At 40.8% G+C, this 19817-nt stretch overlaps 1 protein-coding gene across 1 annotated transcript in view; it reads right to left on the bottom strand.

The window, feature by feature from the left end:
* Window positions 1-18700, bottom strand: part of ADAM23 (ADAM metallopeptidase domain 23) — a 235470-nt gene extending 216770 nt beyond the window's left edge. Inside the window, exon 1 of the mRNA XM_063713001.1 lies at window positions 18484-18700. Coding sequence (XP_063569071.1) covers window positions 18484-18493 — 10 coding nt within the window. The 5' untranslated portion in view covers window positions 18494-18700. The remainder of the gene's footprint in view (window positions 1-18483) is intronic.
* Window positions 18701-19817: the final 1117 nt, after the last annotated feature.

The following is a 19817-nucleotide window of genomic DNA, read 5'->3' as shown; positions in this document are numbered from 1 at the left end:
GATGAGCACAGTTTTTAAATACTGACATCACTTGTGCTTCCCCCTCCCACCCCAGCTCAGCAGCCTCAAATCCACAGAGAAGAAGAATTATGGTGTGAACATTCCCACAGACCCACCATCTTTCTACTTGACCTCCGTAAGTTCATCAAAGGGCTCCTCACAATTTTGGTGGGGGTTCTGGTTCAAAATTTGGAGCAAACATGAAGTTTTTGGAAACTTTTTCTCATTTGAAGCCTCCAGTATGCTGCACTATTCTGGAAATTACCTTCAAGAGTCTCACTTCTTGTTTCCATTGTGTTTTCTGTGGGCATCATGCTCTTCACTCTTGCAGTAGAAGGTGCTTTCTGGGTTTCCCAGAGTATCCAATGGCTCACTTTTCTCAAGTGCTGGCAGTAACTATGCACTCATGGGCTGGTTTGGGTCACTGGTGCAGCAGCGCAAATCTGTTGCCTTCTGAATTTTTCTCACCTAATGTGACACTGGCTACAACGAATCTTCTCTTCATCGGGCTGAATGAAAGATTCAAGAACCGTCTTCAAGTTGCATGGTGGGAATTATCAAACTCAGGGATACTCATTTTAACTCAGGCGTGTCCTGCTTTGTAACACTCCATTGTTGGGAGAGGGCAGGACAGGTGTGTTCTTGCGTGGGCAGGAGTCATGTCACTGTCCTACATATGTAAGAGTTGGGAAGGTGACAATTTTTGACACATCCAGGAACTCTTACTCTAGTTAGAATTTGTACAAGATCCAAGGTGAAAACCCCAATAAGCAACTGAATTTAGAGTTTAAAAATGAATGACTTTATACTACATCTGTGGTTATCAAATTATATAGGTTGTTCAGGAGCAGAACCCTGTTTGTAGTAAGAAATCTTTGTGGAACCCCAGTGTGTGAAATAAATTGTATGTTATTAACTTAAAAAAAAAATAGACAAATGGGATCTAACTAAACTAAAGAGCTACTGCACAGCAAAAGAAACTACCATCAGATTGAACAGGCAACCTACAGACTGGGAGAAAATTTTTGCAATCTACCCATCTGACAAAGGGCTAATACCCAGAATCTACAAAGAACTTAAACAAATTTACAAGAAAAAATCAAACAACCCCATCAAAAAGTGGGCAAAGGATATGAAGAGACACTTCTCAAAAGAAGGCATTTATGCAGCCAACAGACATATGAAAAAAAGCTTATCATCACTGGTCATTAGAGAAATGCAAATCAAAACCACAATGTGATACCATCTCATGCCAGTTAGAATGGCAATCATTAAAAAGTCAGGAAACAACAGATGCTGGAGAGGATGTGGAGAAGTAGGAATGCTTTTACACTGTTGGTGGGAGTGTAAATTAGTTCAACTGTTGTGGAAGACAGTGTGGCAATTCCTCAAGGATCTAGAACTAGAAATACCATTTGACCCAGCCATCCCATTACTGGGTATATAATGAAAGGATTATAAATCATGCTACTATAAAAACACATGCACATGTATGTTTATTGTGGCACTATTCACAATAGCAAAGACTTGGAACCAACCCAAATGTCCATCAGTGATAGACTGGATTAAGAAAATGTGGCACATACTACAGCTCCCAGCGTGAGCGACGCAGAAGACGGGTGATTTCTGCATTTCCATCTGAGGTACCAGGTTCATCACACTAGGGAGTGCCAGCCAGTGGGCGCAGGTCAGTGGGCGCGTGCACCGTGCGCGAGCCGAAGAAGGGCGAGTCATTGCCTCACTTGGGAAGCGCAAGGGGTCAGGGAGTTCCCTTTCCTGGTCAAAGAAAGGGGTGACAGATGGCACCTGGAAAATCGGGACACTCCCACCCGAATACTGCTCTTTTCCGACGGGCTTAAAAAACGGTGCACCAGGAGATTATATCCCGCACCTGGCTCAGAGGGTCCTATGCCCACGGAGTCTCACTGATTGCTAGCACAGCAGTCTGAGATCAAACTGCAAGGCGGCAGCGAGGCTGGGGGAGGGGCGCCCGCCATTGCCCAGGCTCGCTTAGGTAAACAAAGCAGCCGGGAAGCTCGAACTGCATGGAGCCCACCACAGCTCAAGGAGGCCTGCCTGCCTCTGTAGGCTCCACCTCTGGCGGCAGGGCACAGACAAACAAAAAGACAGCAGTAACCTCTGCAGACTTAAATGTCCCTGTGTGACAGCTTTGAAGAGAGCAGTGGTTCTCCCAGAACACAGCTGGAGATCTGAGAACGGGCAGACTGCCTCCTCAAGTGGGTCCCTGACCCCTGACCCCCGAGCAGCCTAACTGGGAGGCACCCCCCAGCAGGGGCAGACTGACACCTCACACAGCCGGCCGGGTACTCCAACAGACCTGCAGCTGAGGGTCCTCTCTGTTAGAAGGAAAACTAAAAAACAAAAAGGACATCCATGCCAAAAACCCATCTGTACATCACCATCATCAAAGACAAAAGTAGATAAAACCACAAAGATGGGGAAAAAACAGAGCAGAAAAACTGGAAACTCTAAAAAGCAGAGCGCCTCTCCTCCTCCAAAGGAACGCAGCTCCTCACCAGCAACGGAACAAAGCTGGATGGAGAATGACTTTGCCGAGCTGAGAGAAGAAGGCTTCAGACGATCAAATTACTCCGAGCTACAGGAGGATATTCAAACCAAAGGCAAAGAAGTTGAAAACTTTGAAAAAAATTTAGAAGAATGTATAACTAGAATAACCAATACAGAGAAGTGCTTAAAGGAGCTGATGGAGCTGAAAACCAAGGCTCGAGAACTACGTGAAGAATGCAGAAGCCTCAGAAGCCGATGGGATCAAATGGAAGAAAGGGTATCAGCCATGGAAGATGAAATGAATGAAATGCAGCGAGAAGGGAAGTTCAGAGAAAAAAGAATAAAAAGAAACGAACAAAGCCTCCAAGAAATATGGGACTATGTGAAAAGATCAAATCTACGTCTGATTGGTGTACCTGAAAGTGATGGGGAGAATGGAAACAAGTTGGAAAACACTCTGCAGGATATTATCCAGGAGAACTTCCCCAATCTAGCAAGGCAGGCCAACATTCAGATTCAGGAAATACAGGGAATGCCACAAAGATACTCCTGGAGAAGAGCAACTCCAAGACACATAATTGTCAGATTCACCAAAGTTGAAATGAAGGAAAAAATGTTAAGGGCAGCCAGAGAGAAAGGTCGTGTTACCCTCAAAGGGAAGCCCATCAGACTAACAGCAGATCTCTCGGCAGAAACTCTACAAGCCAGAAGAGAGTGGAGTCAATATTCAACATTCTTAAAGAAAAGAATTTTCAACCCAGAATTTCATAGCCAGCCAAACTAAGCTTCATAAGTGAAGGAGAAATAAAATACTTTATAGACAAGCAAATGCTGAGAGATTTTGTCACCACCAGGCCTGCCCTAAAAGAGCTCCTGAAGGAAGCACTAAACATGGAAAGGCACAACCGGTACCAGCCACTGCAAAATCATGCCAAAATGTAAAGACCATCGAGACTAGGAAGAGACTGCATCAACTAACGAGCAAAATAACCAGCTAACATCATAATGACAGATCAAATTCACACATAACAATATTAACTTTAAATGTAAATGGACTAAATGCTCCAATTAAAAGACACAGACTGGCAAATTGGATAAAGAGTCAAGACCCATCAGTGTGCTATATTCAGGAAACCCATCTCACGTGCAGAGACACACATAGGCTCAAAATAAAAGGATGGAGGAAGATCCACCAAGTAAATGGAAAGCAAAAAAAGGCAGGGGTTGCAATCCTAGTCTCTGATAAAATAGACTTTAAACCAACAAAGATCAAAAGAGACAAAGAAGGCCATTACATAATGGTAAAGGGATTAATTCAACAAGAAGAGCTAACTATCCTAAATATACATGCACCCAATACAGGAGCACCCAGATTCATAAAGCAAGTCCTGAGTGACCTACACAGAGACTTAGACTCCCACACATTCACAATGGGAGACTTTAACACACCACTGTCAACATTAGACAGATCAACGAGACAGAAAGTCAACAAGGATACCCAGGAATTGAACTCAGCTCTGCACCAAGCGGACCTAATAGACATCTACAGAACTCTCCACCCCAAATCAACAGAATACACATTTTTTTCAGCACCACACCACACCTATTCCAAAATTGACCACATACTTGGAAGTCAAGCTCTCCTCAGCAAATGTAAAAGAACAGAAATTATAACAAACTATCTCTCAGATCACAGTGCAATCAAGCTAGAACTCAGGATTAAGAATCTCACTCAAAACCGCTCAACTACATGGAAACTGAACAACCTGCTCCTGAATGACTACTGGGTACATAACGAAATGAAGGCAGAAATAAAGAGGTTCTTTGAAACCAACGAGAACCAAGACACAACATACCAGAATCTCTGGGATGCATTCAAAGCAGTGTGTAGAGGGAAATTTATAGCACTAAATGCCCACAAGAGAAAGCAGGAAAGATCCAAAATTGACACCCTAACATCACAATTAAAAGCAAGAGCAAACACATTCAAAAGCTAGCAGAAGGCAAGAAATAACTAAAATCAGAGCAGAACTGAAGGAGATAGAGACACAAAAAACCCTTCAAAAAATTAATGAATCCAGGAGCTGGTTTTTTGAAAGGATCAACAAAATTGATAGACCGCTAGCAAGACTAATAAAGAAAAAAAGAGAGAAGAATCAAATAGATGCAATAAAAAATGATAAAGGGGATACCACCACCGATCCCACAGAAATACAAACTACCATCAGAGAATATTACAAACACCTCTATGCAAATAAACTAGAAAATCTAGAAGAAATGGATAAATTCCTCGACACATACACTCTCCCAAGACTAAACCAGGAAGAAGTTGAATCTCTGAATAGACCAATAACAGGAGCTGAAATTGTGGCAATAATCAATAGCTTACCAACCAAAAAGAGTCCAGGACTAGATGGATCCACAGCCGAATTCTACCAGAGGTACAAGGAGGAACTGGTGCCATTCCTTCTGAAACTATTCCAATCAATAGAAAAGGAGGGAATCCTCCCTAACTCATTTTATGAGGCCAGCATCATCCTAATACCAAAGCCTGGCAGAGACACAACCAAAAAAGAGAATTTTAGACCAATATCCTTGATGAACATTGATGCAAAAATCCTCAATAAAATACTGGCAAACCGAACCCAGCAGCACATCAAAAAGCTTATCCACCATGATCAAGTGGGCTTCATCCCTGGGATGCAAGGCTGGTTCAATATATGCAAATCAATAAATGTAATCCAGCATATAAACAGAACCAAAGACAAAAACCACATGATTATCTCAATAGATGCAGAAAACACCTTTGACAAAATTCAACAACGCTTCATGCTAAAAATTAGGTATTGATGGGACGTATCTCAAAATAATAAGAGCTATCTATGACAAACCCGCAGCCAATATCATACTGAATGGGCAAAAACTGGAAGCATTCCCTTTGAAAACTGGCACAAGACAAGGATGCCCTCTCTCACCACTCCTATTCAACACAGTGTTGGAAGTTCTGGCCAGGGCAATTAGGCAGGAGAAGGAAATAATGGGTATTCAATTAGGAAAAGAGGAAGTCAAATTGTCCCTGTTTGCAGACGACATGATGGTATATCTAGAAAACCCCATTGTCTCAGCCCAAAATCTCCTTAAGCTAATAAGCAACTTCAGCAAAGTCTCAGGATACAAAACCAATGTACAAAAATCACAAGCATTCTTATACATCAATAACAGACAAACAGAGAGCCAAATCATGAGTGAACTCCCATTCACAATTGCTTCAAAGAGAATAAAATACCTAGGAATCCAACTTACAAGGGACGTGAAGGACCTCTTCAAGGAGAACTACAAACCACTGCTCAAGGAAATAAAAGAGGATACAAACAAATGGAAGAACATTCCATGCTCATGGGTAGGAAGAATCAATATCGTGAAAATGGCCATACTGCCCAAGGTAATTTATAGATTCAATGCCATCCCCATCAAGCTACCAATGACTTTCTTCACAGAATTGGAAAAAACTACTTTAAAGTTCATATGGAACCAAAAAAGAGCCCACATCGCCAAGTCAATCCTAAGCCAGAAGAACAAAGCCGGAGGCATCACACTACCTGACTTCAAACTATACTACAAGGCTACAGTAACAAAAATAGCATGGTACTGGTACCAAAACAGAGATATAGATCAATGGAACAGAACAGAGCCCTCAGAAATAACGCCGCATATCTACAACTATCTGATCTTTGACAAACCTGAGAAAAACAAGCAATGGGGAAAGGATTCCCTATTTAATAAATAGTGCTGGGAAAACTGGCTAGCCATATGTAGAAAGCTGAAACTGGATCCCTTCCTTACACCTTATACAAAAATCAATTCAAGATGGATTAAAGACTTAAACGTTAGACCTAAAACCATAAAAACCCTAGAAGAAAACCTAGGCAATACCATTCAGGACATAGGCATGGGCAAGGACTTCATGTCTAAAACACCAAAAGCAATGGCAACAAAAGCCAAAATTGACAAATGGGATCTAATTAAACTCAAGAGCTTCTGCACAGCAAAAGAAACTACCATCAGAGTGAACAGGCAACCTACAAAATGGGAGAAAATTTTCGCAACCTACTCATCTGACAAAGGGCTGATATCCAGAATCTACAATGAACTCCAACAAATTTACAAGAAAAAAACAAACAACCCCATCAAAAAGTAGGCGAAGGACATGAACCGACACTTCTCAAAAGAAGACATTTATGCAGCCAAAAAACACATGAAAAAATGCTCATCATCACTGGCCATCAGAGAAATGCAGATCAAAACCACAGTGAGATACCATCTCACACCAGTTAGAATGGCAATCATTAAAAAATCAGCAAACAACCGGCACTGGAGAGGATGTGGAGAAATAGAAACACTTTTACACTGTTGGTGGGACTGTAAACTAGTTCAACCATTGTGGAAGTCAGTGTGGCGATTCCTCAGGGATCTAGAACTAGAAATACCATTTGACCCAGCCATCCCATTACTGGGTATATAACCAAAGGATTATAAATCATGCTGCTATAAAGACACATGCACACGTATGTTTATTGCGGCATTATTCACAATAGCAAAGACTTGGAACCAACCCAAATGTCCAAAAATGATAGACTGGATTAAGAAAATGTGGCACATATACACCATGGAATACTATGCAGCCATAAAAAATGATGAGTTCATGTCCTTTGTAGGGACATGGATGAAATTGGAAATCATCATTCTCAGTAAACTATCGCAAGAACAAAAAACCAAACACCGCATATTCTCACTCATAGATGGGAAGTGAACAATGAGAACACATGGACACAGGAAGGGGAACATCACACTCTGGGGACTGTTGTGGGGTGGGGGGAGGGGGGAGGGATAGCATTGGGAGATATACCTAAAGTATAATAATAATAAATTAAAAAAAAAAAGAAAATGTGGCACATATACACCATGGAACACTATGCAACCATAAAAAAGGATGAGTTCATGTCATTTTTAGGGACTTGGATGAAGCTGGAAACCATCATTCTGAGCAAACTATCACAAGGACAGAAAACCAAACACTGCATGTTCTCACTCATAGGTGGGAATTGAACAATGAGAACACTAGGGCACAAGGAGGGGAATGTCACACACTGGGGCCTGTCCTGGGGTGGGAGGCTGGGGGAGGGATAGCATTAGGAGAAATACCCAACGTGAATGACGAGTTAATGGGTGCAGCACACCAACATGGCACATGTATACATATGTAACAAACCTGCACGTTGTGCACATGTACCCTAGAACTTAAAGTATAATAATAAAAAAAAGAAAGAAAGAAATGAAAAAGTTATAACGACCTGAACTGAACTGGAGTCAAATATGCATTATGGATTCATCTGTTATTATTTGGAATGGCCCTTTGTGTTTAAGTCAAACTACGATTGCCGTATGTCAGGTGGAAAAGTCACTAGTAAATACTAAGAGTAAAATATGAGTCATCCCAGTTGACATTGGCTATAACTCAACCAAAGTGGGGGATGTCCAGAAATACAGTCAATCGGCGATGGGAGAGAGGTGTGATAATGAGTCTTTTTACTATTATAGGAATCCATTTGTCTCATCAATCACCTTCCATGTGCAGAAAGCTAAGGGGAATAATACCATCTCCTTAAGAAAGTGACAGATCAAGACAGTTACTGAGAACCAGTTTACACGGTATAGAAAGGTCCTGTTAATTATGTTACTTCTCCTGATACCTTCCTTAATAAACACCCTGAGGTTACTAGGATAATATGAGGAAGTCGGAGCCTAGTCTGACTAATGGATACTCAGGAAACTTTATTGATTTCATGATACCAAGCTCCAGGACTCAACTTTGATAAAGGTTATATGAAGTATTAGATTGGTGCAAAAGTAGTTGCAGTTTTTGCCATTACTTTTAATGGAAAAAAAAAACAACGCAATTACTTTTGCAGCAACCTAGTATGTCCCTGCCCGTGGCACAGTACTTTTCACAATTCCTGCCCAGTTCAGTTTCTCCCTCCTATTGTTACCAGACCCCACCACTTACCCAAGTTAGCCTTTGGGTCGGGGGTTTCCTTAGTATTGTCGCTTCCTGGTCACCAGAAAGATGTTGCCAGACCCCATGGGTTGGTATGGACATGAAGCAACAATACTAAGGAAACCCCCGACCCAAAGGCTAACTTGGGTGAGTGGTGGGGTCCAGTAACCTCTTTCTGGTGAACCACTGAAGGGACTAGAGTGCGGAAATCCCCGACCCAAAGGCTAACTTTGGATAAGTGGAGTGGGGTCTGGTAACGTGTTTATGGCGAACCATGTTAGGGATGATACTGAAGGAAACCCCCAACCCCCACCCCCACCCCCACCAAAGGAAATAGACTGCAGCACTGATTGGCAGATTTGGGGTAAGTGGTGGGGTACCCGGGTAAATGATGAGATTGGGTTAGAGGCCCAGTTTAGGACCATGTTTAGCATATCATCAAGAAATAACCATAAAAATGGGCAACCAGGGCCGGGCGCAGCGGCTCACGCCTATAATCCCAGCACTTTGGGAGGCCGAGGTGGGTGGATCACAAGGTCAGGAGATTGAGACCATCCTGGCTAACACGGTAAAACCCCGTCTCTACTAAAAAAAAAAAAAAAAAAAAAAAAAATTAGCCAGGCGTGGTGGCACATGCCTGTAGTCCCAGCTACTTGGGAGGCTGAGGCAGGAGAATGGGGTGAACCCGAGAGGCAGAGTTTCCAGTGAGCCGAGATTGAGATCGAGCCACTGCACTCCAGCTTGGGCAACAGAGTGAGACTCCGTCTCAAAAAAAAAAAAAGGGGGCAACTAGCAGCCCTCGGGGCTGCTCTGTCTATGGAATAGCTATTCTTTTATTCCTTTGCTTTCTTTGCTTTCCCAATAAACTTGCTTTCACTTTACTCTATCAACTTGCCCTGAATTCTTTCTTGCGTGAAATCCAAGAACCCTCTATTGGGGTCTGCATCCGGACCCCTTTCCAGTAACACTGTCATCATTCAAACCACACCCAATAATAATTAGAAAGACTATTGTCAGGAGAGACTGCAAATATAATTTCCTTCAATTCAGTTTGGGTTTTTTTTTTTTGCACGGGCGGTAGGTGTTCAGGGAACACACCTTTTTTTCCAGTTATACTGAGGTATAACTGACAAATAAAAATTATATATATACATATATTTACAGTACATGCGATGTTTTGATATGTGTCTAATTGTGAAATGACTACCACAATCAAGCTAATTAACATGCTCATCACTTCTCATATATTTTTTGTTTGTAGTGAGAACATTTAATTAAGATCTACTCCTAAACAAACTTCAAGTATAAAATAACGGTATTTTTAACTGTAGTCACCTAGTCACCATGCTGTGTATTAGACCTATGGAACTTATTTTCCTTCAGTTTAGTTTTGTTCATCTTGTGGAGTCTTATCCATTGTTTTCTTTTGGGAGGCTCTTGTACCTACCCATTAGCTGTGGAGAAACTCCCAGACAGGTCTATATCCTCGCACAGCCTGAATCATATTGCATCTCCAACATCCAATAAATACTAACTTTACATAAATCCTAAGGACACTATTTAACTATACACCAAATATTTTTTTAAAAAAACTATAAAGAGCATATCTTGGTGTTGGCCACTAAAATCCATTTTACCTTCTTCTGGTAAGTGAACTTTTTTCAGAACTCGTCTTTCACCTACTTTCAATATGTGAGCTTCAGAAAAGTTGAGCCCACAGCATGGTCCAGGGGTGGGCATATAACCTGGGCTTAGCTAGTTGGAACCACACTGGCCATGGTAATTGGTCCATTGATGGGTCTATTATTCACTTAAGCTCACTGAAGCTAATTCTACACATTTGCTAGAGCAACTGAGAGAGGGGCTTCCTTCCCATCTTCCCACCATAAGAGGGAGTTTGCCTGAGAAAAAAAGCCAATATAGAAGAAAGCAAAGCTGATAGCTGAAGAAAGAGAGCTTGGTAACATCTACTCTTCAACTTTCCAGGTAGGTGAATCAAGAAATTCTCCCTCATACTTAAAATATATTTGAGTTGGGTTTTCTATGATTAAAACTGAAAGTTTTCTGACATAAAGACATTTAAAAAATTTTAAGACACGGAGGAATGTCAATGTCGCTATGGATTAGTCTAAGATATAAAAGGGATATGGGGACCCACTTGGAACCCCACAGTTGGTATGAAAATTATTTTAAGCTGAAGATATTTGAGATTTAACAGACATGGAAAGAAGACTTCTAGGAGCTTCCCTTACATGACTAAAAGCAGCAACTTGTGGGAAAAGAGGCTTCCATATACTCCTTCTTTAGAGCAAGTCTACTCCCAAGAAGAAAACTGAGGGTACATCTACCATAAATCTCCTCTCTGGAGGAGTTTCAGGCCATGAAGTAGACAAAAAGACTGAGAGTTCCTGCATAAACAAATGTGATCATAAACTTTCTTATCTCCTACTTGTTCTCCTAAAACTCATTTTTCTTTCCTAAAGAAATCTATTTGTTCTTCCCATGGAAGTCTTTTCTACCACCTCCCTTTTTCCTACAGGGGTAGGTATATAAACTTCAATTATTTATCAAGCTAGCTACTTCTTTTGTTAGTTCTATATGCCTATGAATAACAAGCCTTTTCCTCTTATTTGTCTGTCTTTTGTCAGTTTAATTTGCAGGCTCCCCGTTATTAAACACAAGAGGGTAGAGGAAAAGTCTTTTCCTCCCGACAAAAACAAAAGGAAGAGGATAAATGCTGAGGTATTCATGAGCTGCCAACTCTGGGTACCCAGTTCCCAATTCCACCTGCATAGCTGCCTTTAATCAGGGTAATGGACAATAAGCAGACCAAGTCAAGGAAACATGCCATTAAAAAAAAAAAAAGAGTAGTAATTTTTACATTAAAAAAATCTGGCCAGGCATGATGGCTCGCATCTGTAATCCCAGCACTTTGGGAGGCCAAGGTGGGTGGATTGCTTGAGACCAAGAGTTCCAGATCAGCCTGAGCAACATAGTGAGACTCCATCGCTACAAAAAAATGCAAAAATTAGCCAGGTGTGGTGGCACATGCCTGTAGTCCCAGCTACTCAGGAGGCTGAGGCAGGAGGATCTCTTGAGCCCAGGAAGCAGAGGTTGCAGTGAGCCATGTTTGCACCACTGCACTCTAGCCTGGGCGATAGAGGGAGACCTTGTCTAAAAAAAAAAAAAAAAAAAAAAAATTAATGATTTTCAAGTACTTAATGGATATTTACTTAAACAATTTCTTAAGTTGACATTTCACCACTTTGTGAACTCCAAAGAATGCGTTATCTGAAAGTACACTAAGGCATCTATCATTCCTCAGGAAGTGGCCATCATTTGATTCCTAACTGGTCTACCATTTATATGTTTTGCTGACTCATGGTTCTACCTGAGGCTGAGGTCTTCCAAACTGGCTACCGGGCACTTCAGTCTAAAATCTCAGAAAAAAACTGATCATCCCCATTCCCTGATCACTCCCAATCTCCCAACATCCATAACCCCTAGTGATTATCTGATCTGTAAATTTCCTTGTATTTGAATGCCGAATCTGTCCCAGAAATACTTCCAAGCCATGGAACATTCTATGACCAGTTGGAATTAAAGTTATGCTAACAAAGATCTTGGCACCTTCTCTTGCAGGTTGTAAAGTTGTATGCAATAGTCCTTCCTTGATCTCTAAGGTCTACTCTATCTTTATTTCCATAGTAGATATTTTTAATCCCTAGAAATAACAAAATAAAATAATGTTTGTAAATTGATGCCAAATTTTAAAAAAAGTTATCTATAAATGCTTGGTCCAAAAATAAATAAAGTATTAGTAAAATTTCCCTACATGTACCCTTTGGATAATTTTCTACATCCTCCTGGGGTTCTGAAAGGCTTCATCACAATTCCCCAGGAGGGGACATCTTCTGGGCTGCTCTCTCTGGTTTTACTTTTGTCTCTTTTTTCCACTCTCTTTCCCCATTTTTTTCTTGTTCAATGTCTTTATCTCTAGATTCTGTTCTTTGTTTGCCAAATTAATTTGTAGATGAATTCTTATGTGACACAATTGCATTTTAATGTGGATATTCTAAAGAAAACATCTTAATCTACATGAATTGGAATTTCAGGCAAGATGGAAAGTGACAGAGATGCAATTTGGGGACAGAGATGCCATTCAAGTGCCTGCTCCTCAAATCATATCTAGAAGTATGTGTATATTCCACTGGCCCCACCTTTGCCCATCAGGTAGCATTATTGATTAAGATCTAGCAGGAGAAGCAGCAGCCTCAAGAGAATTGAAGCATCCACCTTCCTTGTAGAATTCATCTTTTTCTGACCACGCTTAGAACAATCATTTTGTAGATTTTTTTAAAATTCTTGCTTTCAAGTTGCATCAGAAAGACTATTATGTATTATTTTTTAAACAAGAAGGAAATATACATGTCCAGGCCAGGGCAAAGCTCTTTTTTTCCCTACCAAAACCCCAGGCCACAGGACCCTGTAAATAGCAGCCACAGATGGCTCTCTCTGTTTCTCTCTCCCACTTTCTGGTTTCTGTAAATCTAAAATAAAATTCTAAGCCCCCAAACCATCTAAATGGACCTCTCCTCTCAGCTAAGGTCATTCCAAAGTTAACCTAAAAAACCAGTTCAGGCCATAATGGGAAGTGGGGGTCAGATATGCCTCATTATACTCTCCTCTCTTTTGGAATTCAGGCATAGCTGACCAGCATTAACATCAACACAGAGACCTTAAGACTGACAGAACAGACTCTTTAAGTCTGATAAGAAATATTTACAATCTATTCCCTTCTATTGATGCTATCTGCATAATGGGAACCCTGGTCTCCACAACCCTTTATCTTAACCCAGACATTGCCTTCCATTGATTCTAGGTCTTCAGACAATAATTTAACTCTTCCAACCAATTGCCAGTCAGAAAATCTTTGAATCTACCTATGACCTGGAAGCCCCTTCTTTGAGTTATCCTGCCTTTTGGGACTGAACCAATGTACGTCTTACATATGTTGATCAATGTCTTATATCTCCCTAAAATGTATAAAACCAAGCTGTAGCCTGACCACCTTGGGCATGTGTTCTCAGGATCTCCTGGGGGCTGTGTCACAGACCACTGGTCACAATGAAGAGTTGAACTCTTCGTTGACATTTCCCTTCTCTATTTCCAAATTTCTTGATGTTTTTTGCCCATCCTGAGGCTTCCATGTGGACCTTCGCTCCCTACCCTGTCTCCTCAGATTGCTGGCTCGGGTGGACTTCCAGCTTTGATGGCCATTTCTCAGGACACTGTCTTGTGGTGATTGGTTCCCTTCAGCTCCAAGCACTATGGCTTGCCTGACAAGTCCCGCCTTGCTATGAATCTACCGAGCTAAGGAAAACACAAGTGTACATTAGTGAGCCACACACATATTCTTCTGAAAGCAAAAACGATTTCAATGAACTTCCTCTCAACTGAAAAGCAGAAAAACATGAAAACAACACTAATTCAGGCTAAATACAGCCTACATGATGAATGAAAATACGGAATTCATTTTTAAATGAAATGTTTTGCTTTTATATATATAGTAACTTAAATCAGGCTTAACATTTTATCAGATATAGGTTTTTTAGAACCTTTTTTTTTCTAATTTTATTTTAAGTTCAGGGATACATGTGTAGGATGTGCAGATTTGTTACATGGGTAAACGTGTGTCATGGTGATTTGTTGCACCTATCAACCTATCACCTAGATATTAAGCCCAGCATGAATTAGCTCTTTTTCCTGATACTCTCCCTCCCCACCCTCCCGACAGGCTCCAGTGTGTGTTTAAATGAGTAAAATAAGACTTTTTATTCATTTAAATGACCTGTTTAAATGAATAAAATAAGACTTTTATTTGCAACCCCCACACTCCAGAGCTTCCCACTTCTCTTACCTTGTTTCTTTTCTTTTTTTCCCCCACAGCACCATCACTTTTAGAAACACTAGATGATTTAATTATTTATTTTCATTCACTGTGTGCCCTTGCTAGAATATAAGCTCAAGAGCCATGAGATTCTTTGTGTTTTTCACTGATGTATGCCAAACACCTAGAACAGCACTTGGCACATTACACATCTCAAGTAGAATTGATTGATTGAATGAATGAGAATTAGCCGGTCAAATCTAAGTATACAAAAAGGGCTTGAGAGATTTAACTTTTTTCCATTTCCCCAGTAAATTTTTCTAGTATTATTCATTGACATATAACTTTTGTTGCTAGGTCCAAATAATCACTTCTTGTTCTTCTTTATCCCCTTAAAGACCTGAAAACATAATTTTTAAATCACTTGATAGTTTTATATTATTTTGTATTTCATTAGGAGTGGATTCTTCTCCTGATTGACGATTTTGTTACTGTCTTTTTTAGTGGTAGTTTTCCTAATGGAAACTATTTATATTTGGGTTGGTAGACTCATCTTGGTTGGAGCTGTTTGTGTTGTAGTTTTGTTTGGGTTGTTTACTTGCTCTCTGGTCACCTCTCCCTGTGTATAAGTTTTGCAGTTGCCTCCACTTAGCCCCCAGGGAGAACTTTAGCACGCAAATCCAGAACCAGGTCTTGTTTGAAGTATGGTGCTCCTAGCCCAGAGTGATGGGACTATTGTAGATCTAGTTACTGAGCCAAATAGATCCTGCTGCTTGGCTTGCTCTATTTTCTCCCGTTCCCTACAGAGATTCAGCTTTATAAAGCCACAGCTTCAAGCAGTGATCAGAGTGGTTTCAACCTCCTTTCATGGTCAGGCAGGCCCACCTAGCCTTTGGTTTTACACAGTGATGCTGGCTCTGGTGCCCCACCACATGTGGGCCACTTTGGTTTTCATTGCCCTGCAGGAGTCACCTCCTCACTCTGCCTATTTCTGGACCTACAGCCCAGCAGGCCTATACTGCAGTCCAGCTTACCACTGAGTGTTTCCATTTCTGGCCCATGAAAATGTTGAGCTTTGGTGTTTTTTCCATAGCTATGTCTTTTAAGTTTGGAGCAGAGAAGAAAATTTTAAAGATATACACACAACACCACTTGATGGGGAAGTATGGAAAGGAGATAAACAAGGGTGTAGCTATAGACAAATCTGTAGATCGGAGTCAGAAATTGAAGAAGACCACGGTTTTGCTTAAGGATGGCCCTGCTTTCAAAGACACAAAAATAATCTAATCAAAGGTAGCAGGTATGTCAGCTGAGGAATGAATGATGCCCAAACGCATATTCACTGTAAGATTCTAATACACAGACATTCAAAGAAGAGGAGGAAGGAGACAAAACGGGATTGCCAGGATGTCAATCAATCCATGCAGTTGTCCAGGGTCCCTGCTTGTCAACTCTCATGACCTTAAACCCAGTTAGAAGGAACGTGATCAGGAGATTAATTGTGATACTAAATTCCAAATTTCATTGAAAAGTCCATCACTCCTATACACACTGGTGCCTCTTCTTGCACAATTCAGAAATTTGCATTGAGGCTCTCACCAATCCCCAGGAATTTCTTAGGTTCCTTTCTTCCTATTTGTGTTCATTCTGCATTTAAAAAACTTCTTCATTTGCTTTTATATTTATCTTCATATTCTTGGTGCCCAAATGCAGCACAACATATAAACTGAGCTGGAGCCCCAAGAGAGCAGGCTCTGCCTTCTTGCAACAGTACTCTGCCTGTTTACAAGAGGCATCTCCAAACACCCTGTGTTCTTGGCCTTATATTTCCCCTAGACCCAATTTCCTGCTTCTCTCTATTTCTCTAATTCCCATCAGATACCATGGTTGGCTGGGTGGATGGTTTGTTGATTTGTTTTAAGTCTGATGATGTCGTTTATGCTGAAGATGCTACTGTTTTATACTTTGGAAATGTTTCATCCTAACAGTCCTCCTCCCTAGGTTAGATTTTCCCTCTGCCTCCACGCTTATGCCAGCTGGAGCATCCTCCCATCAACATATTTCTGAAGTGGAGTAATTGTTGGTGATGTTTCTCAAGTCTTTAGTGGTGCAGGAAAAAACAACATGTCTTCTTCTATGTGTTTTCTAGCTTCTGTTCAGACCAACACAAATACTGCTTTCTTGACCTCTTTTATTTATTTATTTATTTATTTTTTATTTTATTATTATTATACTTTAAGTTTTAGGGTACATGTGCACAACGTGCAGGTTTGTTACATATGTATACATGTGCCATGTTGGTGTGCTGCACCCATTAACTCGTCATTTAGCATTAGGTAGCTTGACCTCTTTTTCTGCAGCAACACAACCTCTTTACTCCTGTTGTTCCATATCTATTCCTCTCCTCCCCCAAGGATGCCCTATCTCTCTTTCTCTCTTACACGTTCTCACTCTGTCGCCCAGACTGGAGCAGTCACGGCTCATTGCAGCCTCTAACTCCTGGGGTCAAGCAATCCTCCCTGCTCAGCCACCTGAGTAGCTAGGACTACAGGTACACACCACCACTCCCAGTTGATTTAAGATTCCCTATCTCTTTCGGGTAGATTCACATATTTTCCCAAACTTCATCTATTCCTAATGTAATCTCATTCCTTCTCTACAACATGTAAGCTTATACCATTTGTCTAATCGATGTCATCCGTCCCAGTATATTCTCTTTCCACTTAACCTCAAGAAAAAAAGTCTATTCTTAAAGCTAGTCCTGTTTCCCTTCATGTTTCAGACTCACCAATTCCAAAGCCCAAGCAATAATTTTCTGATCCTCTATAAAATTTTGAATCTTTCTTCTTCATCTATAGTTTTTCTTCTGCCTCTGAGCAAACATAATATCTATAGCCAGAGTGTTCTGGCACCAGAAGCCTTTATATTTTCCAAGATGACAAATTCGTGTATAGAAAGGGTCTACTTAAAATATGTATGTGTGTGTGTGTGTATCGAAAGAGATATATTTATATCGATATAAATGAATATTCTTACAAATATGTGGTAAAGAGGATTTCTTAAACAAGAATCAAAAAGCAAAATGAAAAACAAGCCCCCCAAAATGAGAAACTAGGCCGATCAACTTGATTGCACTAACATTTAGGCCTGTATGACCAAAGACTCCATGAAAAGAGCTGAAAGCTAAGCAAAGCTGATTAGGAGAAAGTATATGCAGCATACTTAACAAAAGATCATCTCATAGATTAATAAGAAAAAATCAGACAGTGTAATAGAAATCTGAATAGAGATTATAAACAGATGATTCACAAAAGAGAAAATGCAAATGGCCAATAAACATGAAAAGATGCTCAATCTCACTAGAAACCAGGGAAATGCAAAGTAAAACAATGACATACTGTTTCTCTCCCTTAGATTGGCACAAAGGTTTCATTTTATTTATGAATTTTTACAAGGTTTTCAGGAACTGGGTACTCTCAGATACTGCTGTGGGAATATAAATTGGTTCAAGTAATTTGCACATAGCCTACAACCCAGCAGTTCTACATATAGATTTCTATTTGAGAGAAACTCTGGCACATATTCACTTTGCAGACACTTATTCAAAGATTCCAGGCAGCACTGTTTGTAACAGACAAGTATTAGTAGCAATAACAGTTAAAAGGAATATACTAGTTCTATTTGTATCAACATGGATAAATCTCAAACATCACTGCTAATTGAAAAAGGCAAGCTGTAGAATAAAATGCATATGACACCATTTTGTCAAACACACACACACAGATGATGCTAAAATGATATTCTGAAAACTCATAATACTGGTTACCTCTTGACCTCTTTTTCTACAGCAACACAATCTAACACTTTACTCCTGTTGTTCCATATCCATTTCCCCCTAAGGATTCCCTATCTCTCTCACTCTCTCTGTATTAGTCTGCTCTCACACTGCTGATAAAAACATACCCGAGACTGGGTAATTTATACAGAAAAAGAGGCTTAATGGACTCACAGTTCCACATGGCTGGGGAGGCCTCACAATCATGATGGAAGTTGAGGAGGAGCGAGTCACATCTTACATGGATGGCAGCAGGCAAAGAGAGAGAGAGCTTGTGCAGGGAAACTCTCCCTTATAAAACCATTTCAAAACCAATCATGCCTTCCAAACTCTTAACTCATTTCAGCATTAACTCAGAAGTCCATAGTCCAAAGTCTTATCTGAGACAAAGCAAGTATCTTCCACCTATGAGCCTGTAAAATCAAAAGCAAGTTAGTTACTTCCTAGATACAATGGGGTACAGGCATTCGGTAAATGAAGCCATTCCAAATGGGAGAAATTGGCCAAAACAAAGGGGCTACAGGCCCCATGCAAGTCCAAAATCCAGCAGGGCAGTCAAATCTTTTTTTTGTTTTGTTTTGTTTTGAGACAGAGTGTCACTCTGTCTTGCCCAGGCTGGAGTGTAGTGGCGTGGTCTCAGCTCACTGCAGCCTCTGCCTCCTGGGTCAAGCAATTCTCCTGTCTCAGCCTTCCAAGAAGCTGGGATTACAGGTGTGTGCCACCACACCTGGCTAATTCTGTATTTTTAGTTTAGATGGGGTTTCACCATGTTGGCCAGGCTGGTTTCGAACTCCTGACCTCCAGTTATCCACCAACCTAGACCTCCCAAAGTGCTGGGATTACAGGCGTGACCCACCATGCTTGGCCTCAAATCTTAAACCTGCAAGGTGATCTCCTTTGACTCCATGTCTCACATCCAGGTCAGACTGATGCAAGAGGTGGGTTCTCATGGTCTTAGGCAGCTCCGCCCCTGTGGCTTTGCAGAGTACAGCCCCACTCCTGGTACCAATTTACTGTATTAGTCTCTTCTCATGTTGCTGATAAAGACATATACAAGACTGGGTAATTTATACAGAAAAGGGAGGTTTAATGAACTTACATTTCCACATGGCTAGGGAGGCCTTACAATCATGACAGAAGGAAAGGAAGAGCAAGTTTCATCTTACATAGATGGCAGCAGGCAAAGGGAGAGAGAGCTTGGGCAGGGAAACTGTCCCTTATAAAACCATCAGATCTCATGAGACTTATTCACTATCATGAGAACAGCATGAGAAAGACCTGCCCCCATGATTCACTTACATCCCACCCAGTCCCTCCCACAATACGTGAGAATTCAAGATGAGATTTGGGTGGAGACACAGCCAAACCATATCACTCTCTCTCTCTGTTTTTTTTTTTTTTTTTGAGACAGCAGCTCATTCTGTTGCCCAGGCTGGACTGCAGTGGTGTGATCATAGTTCATTGCATGATCTATGGGAAGAAATACATATCACAAGTAGTAAGTAGAA

The sequence above is a fragment of the Pongo abelii genome, chromosome 11 (genome assembly GCF_028885655.2).
Source record: "Pongo abelii isolate AG06213 chromosome 11, NHGRI_mPonAbe1-v2.0_pri, whole genome shotgun sequence".
Lineage (NCBI taxonomy): Eukaryota > Metazoa > Chordata > Mammalia > Primates > Hominidae > Pongo > Pongo abelii.
Note: the sequence above shows the minus strand (reverse complement) of the source record. Positions and strands in the feature narration are given on the sequence as shown.